Below are 24,729 nucleotides of genomic sequence, written 5' to 3'. Positions count from 1 at the left end.
AAAAAATATTCTATTCAGACATACTGCTCACCTTCACTAGATTCTAATTTCTAATTTCCTTGGCTCTGTCTTTAAAGTCCAAGGTAACTTCATTTCTCTAAGCAGGGTAAAGTGCAAGGCCAGTGAGAGAAAAATGTTCACCAACTGACTGCTACAGGGAATGTTAATCGTTTTGGTAAGCATTTACACTTTCTCAACACATCTATAATGTTTCCTTGTAATTAATTACCAAATCAATCAAAAAAGTTACGTTTACTTTTGACCATCACTTTTCTACACAATGCAGCTTTGAAAATCAAGATGTGGCAGTTTTTATACTGAAGCACATTTGCAATTTCAATATTAGAGCACTTAGCGTCAAGGAGCAGCAGTGGGAGAGAAGGGAATGTAAAAATTGGATCCTTCCAAGGTCATCTCTGATTTATGATCCAGTTAAATTGTAGAATTATACATGAGACTGTCTGATTCATTTCTTCATCAAGTCTACTGGATACAAGAATCTGGTGATCATTGGATCGGGACAGGTTGAAAGCTGGGATAAATGCTTTCAAATGTATCAAAACAAACTTTGTAAGAGTGGTATTGTGTGAGGTGCATAATGCACTGAATAAAAAACATATATTCTTGCAGGTATACTGAAGTTTTTCTTTTCCCTGAACCAGTTCTGCACAGTATTCTGTAGAAATTGACTTCACAATTTAATTTTAATACGCTAACAAAGAAAAGGTAATGAGTCATAACCTCATTGGCACGGGTCATTAAGTATGGTGAATGTATGTTTGAAATGACTAATATAATAAAATAAGATAGGTGGAATGAGGTAAAAGTGTAGATCTTTCGCTTTACAGATTTTCTTAAGGGGTTCAGTGCCTTAATCACAGATACTTTGACTTTGGCATTGATGGAAGGAGGCGCTCACTCACCACACCCTGAGAATTCAGGTAATCAGCCTGACATCCCCCCCAAGTCACAGGGCTGCTGATGTTTACGACTCTAATACACCTCTCCCCTTAGTCAGTTCTATAAAACAGCTCCATCCTCCCTTCACTCTCAGAAACTTGTTAAAATTCAGCCTCTCACTCTTTCTTTCTGCCAGCCAGCCAGTCCCTCTGTCTCTTCATTAAGCTCTGCCACCATCATGGCTGCAGGCTTATTGCACTTAGATTGGCTCCCTGCTTTGTTCCTCACTTAAAGGCTGCTGCAGCAGGGGACTTAAAGCGGTCCTGTTCAGGCGGTCAGTGGGCCCTAAAAGGGCATTCTACCTCTCATCCCCTCTGGCCCGGTCTCCGATGGGCTACTCAATCTGAGAGGTGCCAGTTAAATAAAGGGCTGTAATTAAGGGACTTGCTGAAGCCAAGATCTCAGGAAGACATTCTATGCTGAGAGAATCCTTTGTGAACCAACAGAATCTGTAGACCAAGAGACAGAAAGTAGGCAGGAGGCATTGGCAGGAGAGCGTATTATTATTTTTTATAAAAAATTTGAACGTGTCTACATGAGTGCAACAATATTGAAACAGCAGCCTCTAAAACACAGGTGACATCATTTTATGTGGCCCGCAAAGACAAATTATGCATCAAATTCGTGTGTCATTACTAGAATTGCAAATTGTCTTCACTTTTAATATCTTTTTTTTTTTTTTATATTTGACCAGTTTTTACTCGTCTGATTTGAAAACGAATTATTTGTCAGTTTGTTTTGTAGCTTTTACTGTATATAATATGAGGTGTTCATACATTTATTTGGGTTGACAGTCATAATGGCCCTCCGAAAGAAGCTATGACTACAATGCGGCCCGCTTAAAAAATGACTTTGACACCCCTGCTCTAAATCAACAGCTCGGATAAGTCAGTACACTCCTAAAATATATTTGTCAGAAGATATTAAAATGTGATGAGACGATTCGGATATAAACTCCTTTTTAAGGAGACGGATCAGTGACAATATAATGAAGAGCTGGGCTTGAAAAAAAGGGGTTGGGACATAAAATAAACGCATAGACATTCAAGAATTCAACTGTTGTAATATTTATTTTGCATCAAGAATGATGAATCCAAAACACTGATATTTTTGTTTCACAACACAATCACATTCATTTGCCAGATGACATTGTTGATGCTGGCTAATCAGAGGTCATCTTTTTACTGAACATATTGAGATGTATTGAAAGCATTCAGCTGGAATTTTAAAACCCTCTTCCATTACCTCTTTATTCTTGCACAGAACCGTTTGTCTGCTTGATTGATCCTTCAATTCAGTTTAGGATGCCGTCACTGATAATGCCATTTACCTGTTTATAGTGGCACACAACCGAATGGTCAGTACCCGAACAATGTACAGTACAAGTCAACATTTTGGAGGTAATTTCTCATTAAATAGCATGAGGAAGTGTGTCCAAAGGTTTGAATGTTGATGGTTAGAAAACCAAAACACAACAGGAGGAAAGTGTAAAGCATTCAATGAAAAAACTATTTAGATTGTTGATCTTGTCTCACCAGCTGTACATAAACCGCCACTGTTTTGGTGTAAAAAAGAATAATTTCCGTCTCAATTGAAAAATCGGTTTTGATTTAAAAGATACAAGTACACCAAATCTGACTAAATCAAAACGTTCTCCTTGCAGAAATATGTATCCAATCATCTTTTATTCATCATATTTTTATATCTTTGAAGGCCACATTTACAGTACGACAAGTTCATTCATATTGTAAAATGACAACAAAAACTAATCTCATCATACCCCTTTAAACTAACCACACCTCAATGAATCGCATCGTAATCCAAATGAATCGAACCGAATGAAAGACATTAAAAATAAGCGTACTTGAATCAAATCACACCATTCTTACCAATTTATGTATTTAATATTTTTTTGTGGGGAGCACCCCCTTTCTATGCATTATATTGATTGTAGAATTTAATGTAAAAATGTAATAAAACGCAAACACTTGATACTGAATCTCAATCTAAACTGTCGCGTGTGATGTGACCTGTCAGGTTTATTTCGCTGACTGAATAACTATTAAGAGAAGAGCAACAGCAAACAAACCACAAGTGAGACAGAATATTAAGTCTTTTTTTCGCGAGGAGTGCAGTACAGATAGCTTACAACAATCTCTACACACACTAAATATCTGTATGCACTCCCGCTCTTTTTATTTGGATTTGCCCTACCCACAATTTGTGAGACAAGCCCCTAAGGAAAGGAGGGGGAAAGCATGTGGGCTTTGCCTCGTAAGGAAAAATCACTAGGTGTTTACATACTAATAAAAACATCTGGGAAGAGGAGTTTGAGTGGACTGGATACAGAAGAAAAAAACTTTGACCTCTAGTTAAAACATAGCAAGGGAAGTTTTACGAAATTGTGTAGGATGCGACAAGCTAAGTTATTTATTACTGGTTATATACATTCCAACCTAATTCTACGATCAAGATAGTTAGGAAACCCTGACTTTAATGGTCACTTGGAGGTTCATCTGGGGTGCAAGACAGCAATGAGGCATGTTGTCTAACAAAGTGGTCTTTGTTAGAAAGGAACGGTAGATGTCTTATCTTTGCTGAGTTGTCACTGAGTTGCCAGCTGCGTCCTGTCTGACCCAGCTGTAATCTTTCTTCTGTGGTACATCATAAAAACAGCGAGGCCAAACAGCAAGCATATATTGCAATACTATTGGGGTAAAGCATTGATTAGAGACCGCATGACAACATATATATATATACATTTTCCTAACATGAACAAATCTGTACCTGCGATAATTCATGAGGAGCAACCTGTCCAAATAGGTGCGACTGCTTTCAGGGAACGCCACTTCAACGGCTATGTTGCTGTTTCCTCCTTGATGGCCTCCCTCTGGAGGGAAGTCAGCTTGGGTTGCTGTACCTGACACTGATACAGGGAGAAAACATATAAAAAATAATTTGGATTATAGAGAGACTAAAACAAACCCCAAAATTTGTCAGACAAAAATAGGATGTGCAACAACAACTTCTCAAGAAATGAGAAAACACAATTTCATTGCTACTGACAGTAAGTGAGAAAACACAAGCAGGCAGCAGTGAGGCCCATATAGACTCACAAATCAATGTATGCAATAGAACAGGAACATTGCAACAACATGAGAGAGAGAAAAAAAAACACAGATCGAGGAAAGAAAGAAAAATGTTATGATTGCTCTCAACACTTTAGAAGTCCACAGTGGCAGTTTTAAAGTGGACCTGTGTGCCAGTGGCTTGACAGAAATAATTAGGGCTGAAGGGCCTGGCAGTAATTTGCAGAGTAGAGCGGAGAGGGAGAAGAGGGGGGGGGGGGGGGGGGGGGGGGTCTGTCCAAGTGGTAAGGCAGAGAAAACAAGGGGAGGGAAGCACACACAGGAACATAATAACACCACCACTAATAGCACATACATAAAAATACATAGCCATATGCACTGCTGCAGATGCAGACCCAATATGAGATGGAAGGCAGCTTATACAAATACAGCTGTGCATGGCTGAGGGAAATGAGTGCTGCCGAGTGGCGTACAGCCACCCATAGCACTTCTCTAATTATCGCAATATGCAACCACCATGGATTATTTTCTTACTGCAGTGGTAAGCATTTTCTGGAAGGCCTTAACACACAAGTGTAAAGGCAAGGAAAGAGGCAGCAGGAACGCTCGGGAATTCGTGAAAATAGCGGAGGAGGAGGAGAGGTGGGTTGTCATGTGAGCACGGGCATGAGAGGACTGCTGAAAATGTTTTGCCATAATATCAAAGCCGTGAGGGATAGGGGGTTGCCATTAATGCACATTACATCAATGAAGTTAATTACAAAAAAAAACCCATAATTGATGCAGATGATTTTGCAATATTTCACACCTGTTTGAGTCCAAATTGTGACTGGTTCGGCAGGACCATCACACCTTCGGTTTCTCCAGTCCTTGAGAGCCTCCTGGAAAGATCTTGCTGACTCTTCTTCATCAAACTCTCCACCAAGAAGAGAGTTGGCAAGATCCTTTTTAACAACCTTGTAGTGTTCCTTTTTAGTAATTTCTGCTCTTGTCTTGTCTCCATAATTCCCAATAAACCTCTGCAATAAAAAAAGGGGGAGAAGCGCTGAATTAGAAGGATGCCAATATATAATTCATGCTAATCTTCTTTAATCTACCACTATAACAGTACTGTAAAACATGAATAGAAATTGAATTAGTCTCAAAAATTATGTTTCCTAATGAAAAATCCACCTATTCTAGTCTGTACACTGTGTATTGCCTTTCATAGCTGAGTAATTATACGTTGAAAGGAAAAATGGAAAAGACAGATAGAGATTCTTTGAGGCCGTGGATACGTAATTGCCAATTTGTGCAGGCAAAACAAGTGAAAACTTTCTTGTATCAACATTTTATAGAAAAGCTCAATGAACTTTGGTGAGAATAACTTGATCAAAAATTAATCAGGCAGATCCTCAATGAAGTAGACATACTGTAATTACAATAACTGTTCACTTTCGAAATATAAGGCCTATTATATGGTGTATTGTGCATCGGTTAGTATTAATCAATAAGTCTGCTTAAAGTCTATTTGATCTGTTCGATTTGATTGACAGTTCAGTCCAGTCTCCACAAAATCTGTTGAACTGCTGTCCATTTAAACATATAATATATTCATAGGCCAACGTTGTCTTAGCTTGGTTTATGGAAAGAAAGTCAGTGAGAGCTTCTTGAGTCTTTGCTTCTTTTTTTTTTTTTTTTTTAAACAACAAAGCATTATGTAGAATTAAAAACCTAATGAAAGGTCTGCAAAGTGTTGATATCATATCATAGTGAAGCTACAATGGTTGATTTGAGTTAATTATTTCCAATAAGAAAACGTGTAGAAAAATGTAAATATGAATTTTACGTTGCCTATCATGGTAATTACAAAGCAACAAATATAAATACAAAAAATGTTTTACGCCTACTGCACCCAGCTCAGATACCTCCATACTTAGAGGTCAAAAAATGGGACGCACGCTGCATGAATGCTGATTGAGCTTCTCTGTACCACAGGCTAAACTCATTTTTTCTTTTCCTTTAATAACAACTGACCACTTGCGCTGCTAAGGTTAACCAATATTAAGACTGTTATCCCGCCCTTGAAAGTGTCAAGAAGAAACCCCCAGACCATGGACATTAGAATTTAAATATGGAAGGCCGACTACTGGCAGCACAGTTGAAAGGGTTGTCCTGGTCACCACCGCAGTTTAAGGCAGATCAATGAGCTTCTTTTAATTAATGTGGATGATTCTCCCTTTGTGGACAGAATATTTAAAAAGACAGGGTGAGCGACTGGAGTGCACAGATTCCTAGATGAAAAGTTGCCAAAAAGTTAGAGTGTCAATTATATGGATATTTTCGCTATTAATTGGGTTGCTCGATCCTTATTGCAAATAGTTGAGGTTCACTGTACAGTTTTAAGTTGTATCATCCCCATTCACCACTAGATGGCAGTTATATGGAACTCCACAAAATGTCCATCCATCAATTAAATGTTCACGTGTGAGCCTTACAAAATAACCAAGTTTGTGGGAAACTAGAGAGGCCTCGTGGACAATTCTCATGAAATTAATATTCAATTTGTGACCCCGTTTCCTATTCTCTGTCCTCTTTTCCTGCATTCTTTCCAACACAAATGACACAGGGAGGAGCGAGAGATACATGCATCAGCTGCATGTGTTTAATCCCCTAGCCTTTGCATCCTGCCAAAGTACACAGCCGAGAGTGAATAAGGCTATGGATGTATGCGCTTCCAACTGCAATGGGCATGTAACCCAACAAAACAAAGCAACTCAAATGAGAAGCCCAACTTACATATTGTAACATGACCTGACTAACAGCATGGGTTGACCTAGACAGCAGGTAACTTACATACAATATGCACAAAATTCCCCGATTTTCTACAGATGATTATGTTCAGATTCATGGGTGAGCTAAACTTCCCTAGCTGACTTTTTGAGAGAAACAAATTATGCCTCGGACTGCTCACCAGATACCGACTTAAGTATCCAAAGAATGGTTCAAGCCAAACTGGGAAGACAGACTGTGATGCCAATACAAAACAAACACAGAGAACCCTCCAAAATTGTTGGAACGGCAAGGTCAATTCCGTTGTTTTTGTTGGGTACTGAACACATTTGGATTTCAGATATAAAGATAATTCCAGAATTCCATCTTTTATGTCATGGTATTTACATCTACAGTTGATACGTTAGAGCAGGGGTTTTCAACTGGTTTTGTCTATTATAACTAAGAAGCAACTCGTGGACCACTGCTTTGGCGGACTATTTTATTTTGCACGGAAGGAGGACATCTGTATGTCTATTTCGGGAAGCTCAGCTACATTTGACATAGTTTTGATGGGTAAATGATTCACAAAATTAGCTGGAAAATAAATCAAGTCTAAATAATAAATCCTTTATTTTTAAAAATGTTAAAACTATATTCCATTTCCGATTTTTCGGACCACTTGAGGGCCGCAGACCACCGGGAGTTACTTAATTTGTGTCGTCTAAACAGATGGATACAGTCAACTGTTAGGAGTATTACAAGTGCCTATTGTGGCTTAATCGGACAAGCAGCTTTTATGATAAATGGCACACCACCGATAACGCAGAGAGGGCCGACTTGACTGTCCTATGTTGCAGCGTTTACACAGCTGAGTTAGCCACCCTATTTGTTTGGGGATTTTTAGTGACATGCAGGACAAATGTATACCTTAGTGTAATATTAATCGCTCTCTGAGTGAGTTGATTTATGTGAAAACATGAAAAACAAGTTCTGGCACTTGATGTTGCTTTGCTGTTTTCTACAGTCTTTTGAGTAGGAATATTTATGGAAGAGAACAAAATATATAATGTGCTTATTTTATGATTGCTTCTAAGCCTTTGTAGTTGAGGAGTATGTATTTGAACATTAAACTATATAAAGATGCTTTTCTGGACATTTATTCAATAAAAAACTGAAACATGCCCATCAGCCCAAAAATATTAAGATTTGTTTGATACCGTAATTTTCGGGTCGCACTGGAGTATAAATCGCACCAGCCATAAAATGCCCAAAAAAGTGAAAAAAAGCATATATATGTATATAAGTCGCTCCTGAGTATAAGTCGACCCCCCCACCACCCAAACTATGAAAAAAAACGCGACTTATAGTCCAAACATTACGGTAATAATTGACATTCTGAATAATTGGTTTACAAATTTCTTTTTAAAGAACAATAAATCTGAAAATATGTGGATAACATTTAAACATTAAAAAATGTAATTTGGGTTAAAAAGCTTTGTAATAAACAGAAGAGTGTAACTGCTAAAGTGCTTTTCAGGCAAATATTATTTAGGGACTATTTTTTACAAATACAATCCATCATTTAAGTGTGAGTCTGAGCAGGAGTGATTATTCTTGTTTTGCCTAATCGGAGCAGAGAGGAAGCCTGAATGCCAACAATGATATGGAACAGTAGTGCCCCCCTTAGTTGAACTCTTGCAAACCATGTTTGTACTACACACTGATGTTTATTCTGTGCTCACAAGTCTGAGTTTTTACCATGATGATGTGAATGTAATGCATATGCAGAAGAACAATGCCTTATGTTTTTGCACTAATCTATCGTGTTAGTTTAGCTTCCAATATGCATTATTACCACCTCAGTCACATTCCTATAAACGTTTGCTTGGTCAAAATTGATCTTATGATTAGTTTCTCAGGAATCGCTCATCCAAATGACTCCACACAAGATCTCACTATCAGAAGCGAACCTTGTAAAATTAGCTTGCATGAAGGGTTACCAACAAAATACACAGAGAAGAAAAAGCGAGAATGTGTGTAGATACAAAGGGTTAAACAATCTACAGTGATTCAGGGTAATAAAAAAAAAACTAGATTTCTCCTTTAACAGTAAACTGCATTAAACTGACAGAAGGTTCAGCTAACCGAGTCAAGCAGGTTGTGTGTGAGGTAGACAAAGTAGGCAGGGTTAATTGGCATGTGTCTGTGCATCTCGAGATCATTATTTCTGTTTAAAATCTGCTTTCCTTAACAGGGAAAGATTTTTACATCAGCACCCACAGTGATGGAGCCCAGACGCAAGGTCAAGAGCAATACGAACATTCTTGCATGTTTGCATTGCAGATTGCGAGGAGGATTGACACTTCTGTTCTTTGTAGAATTCTCAAAATGAGGGTAGGAGGGTTACATAAGCTTTAATTACAAATTAAACACATTTATAGAGATCAAGTCAACATACCAACTATCTTACATACCTCTGTGCGTGTGTGGGATATTTTGTTTTGCAAAACCAGGTCGAAAATTGGACTACACAAGTGTGCATTGCCTTCTAATGGTGCCATAAAGCTGGTCCTTATCCCCCTTCTATCGCCTGGGGATAAATTAGAGCCACACTCCTGGGACCAGGCATACTATCAGGCAACAAGCAGCATATCACGACACTCTTCTGTGCTATGCAGGAGGAAATTAGTTCCAATTTTTTCGTTTTTGTTTTTTGCCTGAATTGTTCTAGAATACTGCATAGTATATATTAAGTTTAGTGTGTATGCGTATGCACGGGCGTGTGTGTGTGTGTGTGTGTGTGTGTGTGTGTGTGCGTGTGTGCGTCTGCGTGTGTTGTTTCTCAAGTGTAGTCCATGAGTAATGAGGAGTGGGGCTGTTGGAAAGTGGTAATGACAATGAGCCGGTTACCCCAGGCACATAATTCTGGACGGTGCAAAGTAGTAGTCATAATTATACAAATATTTATGTTTTAATTATAATTTCCCCGTGTTGCAAGAAGCGCCTTTGTATTATTGGGTGATTCACTGCAATTGAGTCGTGCAATAAATAAATATGGAATGAATGAATGAATGAATGAATGAATGAATGAATGAATGAATGAATGAATGAATGAATGAATGAATGAATGAATGAATGAATGAATGAATGAATGAATGAATGAATATTAATTTATTGAATATTGAATTGCTTGACAGTACTGATATGTGGATTCCAGCTAATTTTCTCATCACTTGTGACACCTAGAAATTTAACTGTGCAGCATTAATATGCAAAATAATTTAGGAATGGTCAATAGTGTAGTTATACTTTCCTAAGAATCACTTGTCTTATGGTATTTTTATATTTAACTTAACTAAATGAAGTTGGAAGCCAATTAGAAAGCATTTTGCTATAATACTTAAGTATAGTTCTACAGGATACCATTATTCGTTAAATTACTATGTGAGTCCCATGTGTGTCATTCACAGGCAATCCCATGTGTTTGCCATTATGACCATCGCAACGGGTATTACAGATAGATAACCCATAAAGGTGCCATTTGGCTTCAACATAAATTGCATCAAGTAAAGTCCCACATTACATTTAAACTCACTGTGGTTGACATAAGAGGAGTCAAGAGCACTATCCCCTCTGCAATAGTGAATTGAGACCGAGTTATAAATAAAAGTTCACAGAGGTCACAGAAGGGAAAATTACCTTTCTGGTAAATCCAGCACAGGCGTTTCCATGTGTTTGATATTGATGAATGTATGTGTATGTTATGCATAAAATTAATTTAATGAGATTAAAAACTGTAAATGGCGTAAAAAAACACCAAGGGACATGAGAGAGGAATAGAATCCAATTTTGCATGAGGAGGATGGAGGGGAAAAAAGGTGTTAATATCTGGCACAGTGAAGTACCTATCTCAAAAAATATGTGAGAGTGCGGACATTTATTTGACAAGAGGGAGATGTGATATGAGAATGAAAGTGACAAACAACTAGAATTAAAAGAGGCAGAGGTCATGAGCTGGAACGATGTTCCTGCAGTATTAATGAAATACAGAAAGTCAGACATGTGACAAAGAACAGTGCTAATAGAAATGACGGCTGTGGGTGATTTTTAGTGACCTGTACTCAAGATCTGTCTTTTTTTTTTAGTCAACTATGTAATGTATACAAAAACTCAAATCCCGCCAAAAACATTGTGGATATCTGCATACCTGCTGATGAGACTTGACGTCTCTCGGTGCACAAACCGACCCTGTCGCCGTGCTTTGCCGTGTTGTCTGGGGACAACAGCATGTATCACACAGAGGGAGATGAGGTGGCGCTAGCGAGACAGAGACATAATTGTCAAATGTAGCACACAGCCTGGCGACTGGCCCGTTGCTGAGATATGCCAGCGTGTCCACCATATTTGAATGTATCATTTGTGCCCTGTAAAATTAATCAAGTCAGTGGACTTGACTTTATAAAGCGCCTTTCTACCAAGTTTGTAAAGTTAATGCCGTTCATCTCATTCTTAATCAGTAGGGCTTTTATGACATTGGCCCACCCTTTGCAGCTACTACAGCTTCAACTTTCCAGGGAAGACTTTCCACATACTTAAGGAGTGTGTTTATGGGATTTTTTTTTTTTATCATTCTTCCATTTATGAGGTACCGCACAGGTTGGATGAGAGGGCCTTGTTCTCAGTTTTTGCTCTAATGCATCCCAGAGGTTCTCTATTGGGTTGGGGCCAGGAGTTAAAAATGTGATACATGGCCACAAACATGTTGAAAAAGAGCCATCGCCTTTGTGTTTTCTACAGTAGCGTCATATTAAGCCCTACAAATTAAGAATGGGATGCAAGTCAATGCTAGTGAATGAATACTTTGGTAATACAGCAAAACAGATAGGCACCTAAAATAACATAGCACATGTTACCTTCAATCTGATGATTCTTCATGTTTAAGCCCATACTATACCTCCATGTGTCAATATTTGTCACAGTTGGGATTTTAAAGGCATGTCGTGCGGTTACAAATGTCACCGCAATTTTGAGGTGTCAAATTGGAGAACATCTTGGAATTTTGACCTATACACGCTTGTTTGAGGATATTTTTAGCTGAATCCGGTGAGTTAATCGAAAAAGGAATTCCCTGAGTACAGCAGACAAAATGAAAGGACCCATGCAACAACTAATATGGCAAACAAAAAAAGTGGCCTTTCTGGTGAGTACTGACATTCTGAGCAGGCTTCGTATGTATATTCCTTGAAACTGTACTCATTTTTTGTGAGGTTCTTAAATATTTACCTTTAAGTGTGCAATAGAGGATTTAACTGCATGGGAATTAAACTACAATTTCAGAAAAAAAAAAGGAATAGTATTACTATGAAATACAGTGCCATGCTGTGACTGATGTCTTACCAGTTACAGGTTCATCCTTCAGCACTCGGATCTTCAACTTGCCTGCTGACGATTGCTGGAAACAGGGAACAAACAGTTTAAGCTTGCAACAAAAGGCTGCCCTGCAAAGATATAGTTTTGTTTGCAAACCCCTTGGGTGGCAGATTTGCTTGCGTGTCTGTTTTAAAAAAAACTAAGAGTTCAATTGGTTCATCATTCATTTCCAAACGTCAGAATAGGTTCATTGTAACTAAGGTCGATTGACTGCATATTTGTCAGTTACTTTAAAGCAATCCAAAGTGAACATCTTGGAAATGCATCAAAAATATATTCAATTAAAGTTCGACCCAATAGCATGTCACCACGGGATTAAAATGAGTACTTTTACCAGGTGGCATTACTTTCATGTATCTAAATAGATACATCTACTAAATTCTTGTGAGCATAGATTCAACAAGCAAACAAAATTAGTACCTTTTGGTTTTTCTTGGCGCCTTGCGTCAAAGCACTGCTGCTTATTGATGCTAATTGTTCTGATTTCCGATAAAAGGTTCCTGGGTGCCTAAACGAAGAGAAGCAACAAGAGGGTATTTGGTAGTTTAGCTTAGATAATCAATCATACAAACCTAAATTCATTTAATAGTACTTTATCAGAGCTGTATCCTTTCATAAATATTTTGGATTCTTGAATTTTTCCTTTTTGAAACACTCACTCCCTCACGCGTCCCAAATTAGCTTTACTCATTGGTTTAATCACGTCTCAGGTAGCCTTTTCCTGTTCAGTATCTTAGCCAACTGAAACTATCACATTCTGTGTTCCCCAACCTATGTACATATGTCTGTTTTGTTCCGTAGTTGATGTCTCATATCCACACTGTTGTATAATTTACTCACAGATAGACTTGTTCATTTTATCTCACTTTTGTCACTGTTAGATTCACTGAAATTGGACATATGGTGGAAGCGTATTGTTGGACAAATAAATTGTGCTTGTTCTTTTGATTTCTAACTTCATGCTGTGATTTGATCCATTTGCCACCAGTACACAGAGTCGGTGATGTTATTTCAGGGACAGACACAGTACCAAAAGGCAATATAGTCAAAGGAAAAAACATCCTCACAATTCAATTCGATTAAATTAGTTTTTTTTCTAAAGACATAGGTTCACAACAAATGAAATGACTTGAGAGCTATAGTAAATAAAAACGTAATCCTAGAAAACAGCATATTCAATGTATAAATTATATGAATATATTAATTAGTACATTCATTTCTGTACTTGATTAAGTATCATCAAGGGAAACGTAATGTCGCTACAGTATCATCCTTCAGCACATCTGACCTTTTTGCAAATTTGGAACTACTGCTAAGAAAAAGAATTGGATTACTTTAAAAAGTATCATTTTTTGACAAGCTGAATTCAACACTAACTGCTCAAAACCACAGAGAAGTATGTTTCTGTGGCAAAAACATAATGCAGCAGGACTTCTAAATTTGAATAAAGAGTTTTGTGAAGATGCAAAAATGGATTCTTCATTTAGATGGGAGTTATTCATGCTCATTGTATTGAATTATTTATGCTAGTGTGAAGGCTGTTTATTTTTGGTTGAGCTGGCAACCTGTCACAGAAAGCCAAACAATATGCGTGTGTAAAAGAATGTGCGTTTAAATGTGACGACAGACTTGCCAACTCCACGAACTCTGTTGGTGTGTTATTATGCTGACACTGAGGGTGGGCGTCAGGTAATCACCTCAGCGCCATCTCCCTGGCAACTGACTGTCGCCAAGGGAGACAGCCGAGGCACACCTATGCTGGGGTAGGGTGACAAGTTGTCGCTTCAGGACATGCGAGACACAAATAAGGTGTTGGGAATCTTGGTGGACTTTGCATTAGCAAATATCTCATGATCTAATCCACAGACAGATTCACTTACATCTCGGCGCACAAGTAGGTTGCGTTCACAGATTCAACAAGGACACATTCATTGTTTATCTACCTTACAAACACAGAGAGGTTCAGGCTCAAAATATCAGAGTGCTTTCTACTTGGTGTAACACATTTGATTAAATAATATCAAAGAAGGCTGCACTTCATACATGAGATAAAACATGCCCACTCTTCAACTTTCCAATGCTGCCTCTGACTTAATCTCCAACCCGCGTTCAGCCTGGTACCATATCGATCGCATCGAAAAAGGTGCCCTTTAATAATATAGGAGGGCGGGGGAAGGATTTTTGTTTAAGACAAGGGATAAGAGAGCCAATAGTATCTACAATCCAAAGCCGAAAGTCAAAGCCATATTAAAGCTGGAAGTCGGGCAGCCCAATCATAGAAGGATGTACTACATTTGCCCCAAGCCATCGGACTGACTTTATTATTGCCTGTGTCGTCGTCACAAAATGATTACACCACATCTCCTCTCAGCAAACTAAATTTGTACATCTATTCGTTGGGGCCCAATAACTGAATCCAAGGATAAGCCATCCATCTACTCTGGGAGCAGTGTGATCTTGGGGACAAGCAAAGAGAAAAACAAAGCGGTGCATAACACAGATACACAACAACACGCACAGCTTGAGGATAAATCACAGCTTGAAGAGTTGCAGGGAAGGCTTGTCAAAGATGCACTCCTGTTGTACTGAGGACAATTTAGAGAGGGAACTGAAAGGATTTCATTCTAAGAATGTCATAAAGCAGAAAATGAATTGTTATACATTGCCAATCAGAAACGGACAGATGAGATGATTGGGGCACAATGCGAAACTACCTGACATTTCCAAAAGCATGTGGGTGAAATGTGTTATGGTCTGATGAAATCAAGTCGGTAATCCTAATTCAAAACTAGGTGGTTGGCACAGGAACAACAGTGCATGTGATCATAGGAACTTTATACCCACAGGTACAAGTTGCTAACCTCGGTTTCTATTATTCATAGTGAAGTGAATTATAAACACAATACTAGAATAGTTTTATGTTGCAGTCTCATTTCATGAAATTTAAATTCTTTATCAAAATGTTTGGTACTTTATATCAGTGTGTTCGTCGTTTACGATATTGCTAACATAAGCCAACCATTACATTTGAAGAACAAGGCGGTGCGGCGAAGTTACCACAGAACATAAGGCCAATGCGAGCCAAAATTAAATGTTGTGATTTATGGAGTGCTGTATCAAAATCATACAGGCAGCTGTGCCCACACCATGCATCATGAAGCCAGCGAAGCTGTAAATGTTGCAGTATTTCAACATGACATCGAGCGCTATGTTCATGTGTTATCTGTTTAGCTGCAACACAGCACTCTCCCCATATTGATTTATAGCTCATTTATTAGAATTGGATGTTGGACCTCCAGTTATGCAGCCTCATTCAGCTGACTTATGTTTAAAAGCAGACTGGTCACGGTCAATAAGAAGAAAATTTTGAAGGAGGAAAAAAAATCATTGGATGGGAATTGATCTCAAGGTCAATGGTATAAAGTCAGTGACGTGAACTACTATACTATCAATCTTCAAATGTGTCTTCCTCTGCTGGATTTTTTTTCTCAGCAACCATCACTGTTTTGTGTGTTACTACTGGTGAAATGGGCAATTTCTCTGCACTTAACTATAAGCCTCTTAAGTCTCTGATCCCTCTCTTTAGCCCCTCTAATTATAGCCCATCAACATGTCAGATTCAGTATAATGTTATTTTCCTATTACAGGACGAAAAAAACGAATGTAGTCTCACATGGTGGCCATTATTCACTTAGTTCCAGTCTATATAGAGTAAAAAAAAAAATTCTATCTTTGTATTACAAACAACACGTAAACAGCTTGTGTAACTGGGAATTCATCATCTCGTCAAAATGACTCGGTGTACAGGCATTAATGTCTAAAATACTGGCAAGAATATCGAGTCGAAATGACTGAATTGTGCCCAAAGTGTCAATATTTTCTGTGGCCCCCATTATTTTTTCATCACTGCATTTATACGCTTGGGCATAGAGCTTCACAGGCTGCCACTGAAATCCTCCTCCACTCCTTTAGGATATTCCAGAGCTGGTGGATGTGACATACTTTGTCTTCACCTTAGTTCTAAATGCCCCAAAGACTCTCAATGGGGTTGGGGTCTGGATCCATGCTTGGCCAGACACCTGATATCCTATGCTATGTAAATAAATAAACACTGCCACTGTTTGAGGAAATATAGCTATCTCTAAGCCTTTGAAGAAAATTCAATTATTTTATTTTCCAATATTTTTCTGCGCTTTGTCTCTGGTTGCATTTCCAACTGTCCTTTCCCACTTCTCTTGACTTTTACAGGTTGCTTTTATCTCCACCGCAAAAGCTGAACCATTGATACTCACCCTCTCTCGCCTTTCTCTCTTCTCATACTGTCTTTCAGTTTTTGCAGTTTCTCTTCCAGCTCATTGCTCTGCTGGGCCAGAGTCACTGACTCCAACTGCAGGCCTTGTGGGTTCCTAGGGTAACACACACACACACACACACGCGTTTATGAAGCCAGTCAATGATAGTCAATCATACAAATGATGCACTCAATCAGATTAGCAAGCCAAGCTCTCATCAATATGTTCAATCCATCCACTGCGCAGATCCCTGTTGCCACGGCTGATCAATATTTTCATCAGTTAGTCACAGGATGAGTGTAGCAAGCATCAATTCACTCAATTACTGGCTGGCAAATGAAAAAGTATACTACATGGACGTTGGACTACATTTCACAGTAAGTACTATGGAGCGACCAAACATGCTGAACTGCAAACTTTTACAATGATGCCCACAAAATGAATTGTACATCCACATAACCAAGTAACAAGTGACTCAGATGTAAACTCATATCTGATGTGACATTGATGTTATCTCATCTTACCTCGCACTGAATTGTAAAGATTTTGTTTTGGAAAGGACCGCAAAGTCTTTTAAATTCATGTCTCCTCGTGGGCTGGGAGGCCTTCGTCTTTTTACCAGGAGATTATATCTGCAATAAGATCAAACAGTCATGCCATTGAGTATATATGAACAGGCTCACTTCGAACTAGCTCACACTCGCTACAGCACCACTGTCACTGACTACTAAACGGATGCTGCTGAGGAAGCGTGACCAGAGCAGACAGATTTGCCAAAAGCTATGCAAGGTAGTTAAAACAACTGGCAGTAACTGTTTAAAGGGCTATTGAGAAATTAGTTAAGTGAGGCATATTAGGTATATTGTTATAACGAGAGCAGGGAAATTGCCAACAACATAGATCTAAAACACGATCTAAAACATAATGGCTTTGGAATGAGGGTTGTTAAGTTTCACTCAAAGGGAGGCGGAATTAAAAAAAAAAAGAAAAAGCAAATAGTAAATTTTCACCTTTGTTTCTACAACATTATTAATATAAAAAAAAACATCAGTTGACCCATTTTCCATAGTGCTTGACTTTATTAGAGTGGAATGGGTGAACTGTGCGAGGCCCAATATAAGCATAGAAGCATTGACTCACATTCACACATGGAATATTTAGAAAGCCTTCAATGAACCTAATGTGATTATGGGAGGAAACCAAAGTTGGTCCAAGCTAAAACTAGAACAAAGACTGTGAGGGAGACAGACCACTTTCAATGCAAACATGTGGATCAGTAGTAAGATCAGTAAATTCTATTGTACAAGAACATTTCTTTGCAGGTGTGCATTTCAATTGATCGAGGTTGATTTAAATCCCTCGAATATCCAATTTACCAAAAAAACACCTATTGATGGAAAAAGCAAGAAAAAACAAGAGAAATCATACCTGTCACTCTTTGTAAACTGGATTACCTTGGTTTGTTGTGATATTTATATTGCTAATAGTCCACTGGGCAGAAATTGTAAATTTTAAACCATACGCCTTCAAATAAATAACTTGGCTATTAGTGTGAGAACTGTAGAAGGAAAACCGAGATACAGCAAATAAACAAACCGAATGTCACATAAAAACAAACAAGGATAGTAAAGCTGCCGGAGTCGCTAGGGCAAATTATTACATCACTGGCACACGAATATTAAGTCACTCTAAAACATAATATTTAGTCTCTCTAAAACATATTGTAACAAGTTTCTTCGTGCATACGACGATTAAAGAAACGTCATGGTAACTACATAAATCAAACTCACCTGACGTGATGAGAACTGATGTAGTCCTCCTTCAATATTAAAACGTTTTATTCAAGTTGTCATATAAACTTGTCGTATGCCGTTTGCCGGAAGCACGCGTCCAGGTAGAAATGTTGTTTTGTGTTTCCATGACTACTAGAGCACGCGATCTAGTGATGTGCATTCCAGTTCTTTTAAGTGAACCGGATCCTTAGAATCAGTTCACTCAAAAGATTTGTTCAAACGAATCGTTCAACGAATCCACCCCCCCCCCCCCCCCCCCACACACACACACACACTGATCCTTTTTTTTTTAACTTCAATAACACACACAACTAAGCAATACACCAGACAAAAAACAATCAAGTAAACAGACGGTAATGTCGACAACGGCAACGCACACATTTTTCTCTATATTCCCACTGTGCACACAGCGTAAAAAAAATAACATTTGGAAGAGAGTAACATATTCTGGGAAAATTATATACTGAAATTTGGAGTGAAATTTACTTTAAAAAATGATAATGTTTTTTTACTCAGATATTGTAGGTACGTTTTCTTTGAGTTGTACTTGGGTATAGTATTAGTTTTGTTAAATAAAATAATAGACTAATGTTAGAGTAAAATAAACTCTGCGAAATTTACTGTATGGCGCTACATCTTCTTATAATGCCCTTTTTATGCTAATAATGCAGTCAGAACATGCAATAACCTGATTAAATGATCAAGATCGAGGTACAAGAATGCTTCAACATCCCAGAATTACTAATTGAACACTTTAAATGTTCTCTCATTCATTGCTTCAATATATTAAGACTTTACACGGTAACAGTAACAAAACATATATAACAAGCGGGAATTGAACTATGCAGCTCTTGTATGCTAATGCAAGGGAACTCATGTTTATTTTAAGTAGAAAATAATATTTTCCTTTAAAATTATTGAATTCATATTATTGTATTTATTGTCTTTTTGTGTTTTATGTACTAGCATTATGTTACAGCTGCTGCTATTGTTGGTGAAGTGTTCTATAAATAAAGTTCAGTTATTTTGCCAGCATCCAAATCATGACAAAAAATGATGTCAAGGCTCATGCTGTTACTATTGTCAACGTAAAGCATTATCCTCAAGTACTTTCACTTCATGACTGGGCCCTGCTCTTTCCCCCCTTTGATCAGTCTACCTATTACTAGCTTTCTATTGCTCTACATGCTGGAGTAAGAACTCTTGCCCTTGCCACAATGGATGTGTGCACGTGTGACTTATTGCGCGTAGCTGTAGGTGGATGGTCGTTTAGGGTTGTGACCCCTCTGCTGCATTCTGTTTCGATTGCCAAGCAGTGACTCCACCACTCGTTTTTGCTCCCTCTCACTCTCAGACTGTTCTGTAATGGATGACGCGCGTGCACAGGCATACCGATATGTGAGAGAAGAGAAGGTGTAGGGAAAGAAGAGGAAGGGCAATACTGAAATGAAGGCTACGTGGTAAGGAAAAGGAGCAGTTATGAACCCAGCAGCAAACAAAATAGTGATAGACACAAAAGAAGAGGCACAAGTGTGCAACAGAATGCTCAACAAGGCTATAAAAGCCGAGCAGTTGCCATAAAAGGACATGCAATCTGCTGTGAAATGTCAAGGCTATTTGTGTCATTAGGAGGCAATGACGATGGGTTGGTAATGAATGTCATCTGCTGGGTTTAACCTCATTTGGCTGCTTGATGCTACATGCATGACGAGTACTTTGCCAGCAATGTATCATGAAAGTCAGCACAAAGGAGTTTCCATAAATGGCAGAAAGTGCCATTAACTTGTACTTATCCTGTTGCTATTCATACAATCAAGTTATTATTTTCAATTTAATTTGATTTACTTTTTTGTTTGGCAAAATACATTATTGTGAGATTTTTCTATGATTAAAAAAAATGTGCCTTGGCTCACTAAAGGAAAACAATAAAGTGCTGCGCTGGATGAAAGCGCTTGTATCCGCTATGCTGCAGTCAATCACAGGATTAAGAGCAGGCAAGCATGTTGAAGTGGACACTCTGGTAATCCTTCACCTCATCTGACCTGCATGTTTTTGGGCTGTATGGAGAAAACGAAAGCATGTGCAAGAATACATCAGTATAAAAGACTCAGACTACACATCTGGTAGGAATTGTTAACAATGTCATGCTTTTCATTCTCCCTTAGAACTCCCAGGTTGAAAATTGGACTAACCCTGGAAGTTGGGTCAATGTGACCCAACTTTGTTTTGCAAAAACAAAAAAAAAAGGGTTGACACTCCTGGGTTATATCGTACATACATTTCTTTAGCTGTTTTAACATTCAGGCTTATTTGTTTGTACAAAGAAACATTTATCGTTGCAGTCAACTTAATGACTGCAGTCAACTAAGTGATTTGTTGTTAACTTATGAAATAATGCTAATAGATGTTTTTAAATCTCCTGCAGTGTTGCGCCTCATCAAACAGCAGCACCTTTCTTTTGAAAATAATGATATTCCATTTCGGAGAAATACTGGAGGGAAAAAGAAACCAAAAGTTGTGATGTTCTTGCTGGATATAGCTATCTAAAATGATGGTGGCTACTGCAGATGAGAAGTTAAAAAGAGAATCAATGATATCTCATTATTAGCCACAGGCAAGAACACTTCAGACTTGAGGTCACAAAGAGGGGAGATTTTATGAGAATTATTATCAACTTTCAGGATACACAACAACAACAAAATCTGCCATAAAGATGCCTTTGGCGAAATAAATATTTGTCTAAAATTACATCTCAGTCTCTAAATTTCACAAAAAAACATTTTAAAAAGTTCATATTATTATGTGTTGTGATACAGTAGTCATAATAATATTGAATCATGCAGTTATATATAACAAGATGGCCTGTGAAGAGCGCTCCAACTTGCATGTCCATGCATTTCGTTAAATTTTATTATCGATGAGAGCACTAAAACACAAAACACTTGTTTTCTTCAACATTGGGGACTGACTGACAGAGACACTGAGGAGACTGCAAGGAAAAAAACTAAGAAAAATGCAATGTGATTAAATACGTGATAACTAGCCTGAAAAAGAAAGGGCAATTAAATGTGACTGATGGTATGAAGGTGCATGATCTGAGGGGAAGACAATCCCTTCTTCATCACTGAGACAAAGAGACAGACATGTAATAAGAGCTCTGGTCTGGTTATGGGTGAAGGCGGATCAATGAGCTGGATGAAAAAGGCCAAGTGAAAAATGAAGGGTCTGAGTGTGGGTGAAGCGGGGCAGGAGATGAGTGCAAGAAGTGAAAGAGGGAAGGAAGGAGCAGCAGCAAAGACACATCAGCCGTTCTTCATTGTGAAGTAGTATGAGCTGACGTCCGACGTGACCCGCACAGACACATGGCGTGACAATGTACATACATCAAGGCTGCTATGATTGCTGATGACTAGCTTGTGCTAGGCAATGATTGCACTGATGACAGACGACCACCTGCTAAAAGAAAATAGACAGAAGGACGCAGGGGGAGTGAAATAAAAGCCAAAAGAAACTTTTCCAATGGCATCAGAAAGCACATAATATATTTCTGCATGTTTTCCTGCACGCTATTCAGGGTGCTGATTGTGAGGTGGGCCCAAGTGCAAATACTAGTAAAACACCGGGTTATGAGCAGGAAAAGGTATCGTTATGTGGTGGGTATGGCTGTGGTTGAGGAGAAATGCTCATTGTCAGACAGGGTTGAGAAAAATTGGGGTGCAGAGTCCAGGCGCATCTGAAGTAGCTGGGCAAGGGAAGAGCGAGAGGCAAGCAGGCAGGAACAGAATGTAGAACAGGGAATAGAAATGATTTCAGAACCCAAACTCAAATATTCTTAATGGCGGGATGCAACAAACTCAACAGAGGCTGTTAACGGTCTGGCTGTGTGGCGAGGCAGATGCGTTAGTTGGATGAGATGCATCTGCTGGCTGGCTCCAACATGCATGTGTCCAAACCTGCAATTACACAAATACACACACACACACACACACACACACATATATATATAAATGGGGACTGACCTGAGGATATAAAAAGGGAAAACCAGAGAAAAACTTTTATCATTTGCAACCACCTCAGTCCTCGACAAAGTCCGGTCCAAAAAGTAGCAACCCTGCCATAATTTGTGTGCAGTAGTGCTTCAACTATATATCAAATCAAATTTATCAATCACAAAAAAGTGTCAAAGGGCTTCACATGCTCACAGCTGATAATATTGGCAACAAACCCTGATCTTAACCCCAGGAGGGCAAGGGAAAAAATATCGAAGAAAAAATAAGAAACCTTAAGAAGGCATCACAGATGGGGGACTCTCCCTTCCAGTACGACCAGAGATTTTGAGAAATGCTCCTTTATGTAATTTCATGGAGAAGTCAATAAAAAATGTTAAAGGTCAAAAACGAGAAAATCACCTTGGCCATTTTTAGATGTCACTACGTGTTCCTTTTCTCAAACAAGATTTCCATTGTGAAAGTTCAATTGATCTGTACCATTCCGCTTGGCACACTTCTTTTGTGGGATATGAAACGGAGTGGTAATCTTTTACATTTCCATTGTCAAACATTCTTAAGAGCACAGTGGTGTAGTTCCACAGAAGAGGATCTGTCAATTGGATTAAAACATATTTTAATTGGTTTAAAGATTAATCTTCAAATGGGCTCGGAAGAAAGCCCAAAACACATGCGGTGCAACAAAAAGTCATGAAGAGAAAAAAGGTGGGTCAGGGCAGTGACAGAACCAGATGAAAAACAAACAAATGAAGTAAATAAAGTAAATTCTAATATCCCAAATTTGGCTAGCACTAATTGCTTTGTTAAAACTTGGCACTTCTTGTTTTACTTCATGTAATTGAAGGAAAGTTTGCAAATGTAACATAAAACGTGCTGGATTCCAGGTCAAACATGGTCTTTAATAAAAGAGAAGAGGTGAAAGTGTACGTATAACCGCACTACCCTATTATTCTGCCTAGCATTATGGAGGCAAAAAGCGGCACAAATATGACTTGAAGTCAACCATAATCTTTCTAATGTTTGTTAAAGAATGCGTGGGAGACAAGAAAATAGAACACACACTAAGGCACACACACAATGAAGTCTGCCAGTGATGTGTGTTGTGCTCTACTCTACTGCCATCTAGAGTTTTCGGGTGACCCCTGTGCAGGATCGCGTATCATAGTGATGACGTGCGTCACAATAACAGTTGCCTTTCCAACGCTTTCAACATGATCCCCTTCACAGACAGATGGGTTGAAGAATTTGAATGCGTGCGTGCGTGCGTTTGTGTGGAGGGGGGTGTTCTCCAAGGCCAGACCCTTCGGAAAATGTGACATGCAGCATATATCACAAATGACACGTAATTTGTCATATTTACGCGTCAACAAATCTAAAGTGACACAGAGGGAGTGGTAATGTGTAGGCATTTTGAAAAACGACTTACGGTATGTGGCCATGAGAAGCATGATATTTTGTGATATCATGTCAACATGGCTATACCGCTTCAATGTGTGTGTGAGCTCTTAATTCTGAAACGTGTCAGCAATGGCAACGTCGTACAATATTAGATAAGTCTCTTATCTGAAAGTGTGTGCAGTATCTGTCTGTTATTTTTGTGTTGACACTGTAGAACTGTGCCGTTTGCTTGACTGCTATGAAGAAAACACGTGGCTTTATTATAAACAAAACTTTGCAAAGATGCTAAAGTACATATCGCACAATGGAGGATATTTATGAACACAAACAAAAAAGAAATAAATAGAAAACCTCACAGGCATTGTGCACAGAGTAGACCTACATACTGGCCAGATGTAAGATAATACCTTGCTATTATTCTTTAAAATGGGCAATTTTATCAGTGTATAAGCTTATTTGCTTTTGTGCCAACAGCTAGATGGGAAGATATTGTTGGTATGTATCAAATATGGACCGGGCGAGACAACAGTCTAACCTAGACTACACAGCTTCACAAATCCAGCACATCACTATAAGTCCACACACCAGTATGTATGATTTTCCCGTACTGTCCGTACTTTTTCCCGTAAGAGCTAGCTGTTTCTTTTTTACTTTGTATAGGTTCATCGCACGCAAGTGTCTTCTATTTCACCGATGTCTCTTGCAACCTACAAAAATATTGTCTGTAACCCAGGCACATTCAGAGGGCGGTGCCAATGGTCAATTGACAAATATTCAGGGCTACGTGTTGATCTGCGATCAATAATGCGCATGTTGAAGGGCAAAACACAACTATACGTACATGCCAGAAAATCAGTAAATACTTGCTGCACTTTAACAAACGTACATGTCGCAAATCAAAGAAATGTAAATGAAGGCTTCTTTAAGAAGTAGCCCAGATAGTGCGCATTCTCCAGCTTTCGCTCAGCGGCACACCCCAACTACTCTTCAGCACACACTTCCATAC

At 38.6% G+C, this 24,729-nt stretch overlaps 1 protein-coding gene across 2 annotated transcripts; it reads right to left on the bottom strand.

Annotated features, from left to right (window-relative positions):
* Nucleotides 1-3,086: 3,086 nt before the first annotated feature.
* Nucleotides 3,087-18,434, bottom strand: zbbx (zinc finger, B-box domain containing). 2 transcript variants are annotated; one of them, XM_061281400.1, is made up of 9 exons: nucleotides 18,316-18,434; nucleotides 17,050-17,157; nucleotides 16,526-16,639; nucleotides 12,654-12,741; nucleotides 12,201-12,255; nucleotides 11,011-11,120; nucleotides 4,858-5,068; nucleotides 3,748-3,886; nucleotides 3,087-3,614 (listed from the first exon to the last, which is right to left on the bottom strand). In XM_061281400.1, the coding sequence occupies exons 2-9, from the start codon at nucleotides 17,106-17,108 to the stop codon at nucleotides 3,566-3,568; spliced, it is 825 nt and encodes a 274-aa protein (XP_061137384.1). In that variant the 5' UTR covers nucleotides 17,109-17,157; nucleotides 18,316-18,434; the 3' UTR covers nucleotides 3,087-3,565. The 2 variants fall into 2 exon arrangements, with proteins under 2 accessions (XP_061137384.1, XP_061137383.1); XM_061281399.1 differs by having other exon boundaries at nucleotides 3,087-3,886.
* Nucleotides 18,435-24,729: the final 6,295 nt, after the last annotated feature.

Source organism: Syngnathus typhle, linkage group LG6, assembly GCF_033458585.1.
Source record: "Syngnathus typhle isolate RoL2023-S1 ecotype Sweden linkage group LG6, RoL_Styp_1.0, whole genome shotgun sequence".
Taxonomy (NCBI): domain Eukaryota; kingdom Metazoa; phylum Chordata; class Actinopteri; order Syngnathiformes; family Syngnathidae; genus Syngnathus; species Syngnathus typhle.
This window is presented reverse-complemented; position numbering and strand designations above follow the sequence as displayed.

Coding starts and splice junctions, on each gene's coding strand:
- zbbx (XM_061281399.1), bottom strand. CDS start 17,108: ATGAATTTAAAAGACTTTGCGGTCCTTTCCAAAACAAAATCTTTACAA. Junction 12,256..12,653: donor GCGCCAAGAAAAACCAAAAG/GTACTAATTTTG, acceptor CCCTGTTTCCAG/CAATCGTCAGCAGGCAAGTT. Junction 5,069..11,010: donor ACGTCAAGTCTCATCAGCAG/GTATGCAGATAT, acceptor TTTTTATTGCAG/AGGTTTATTGGGAATTATGG.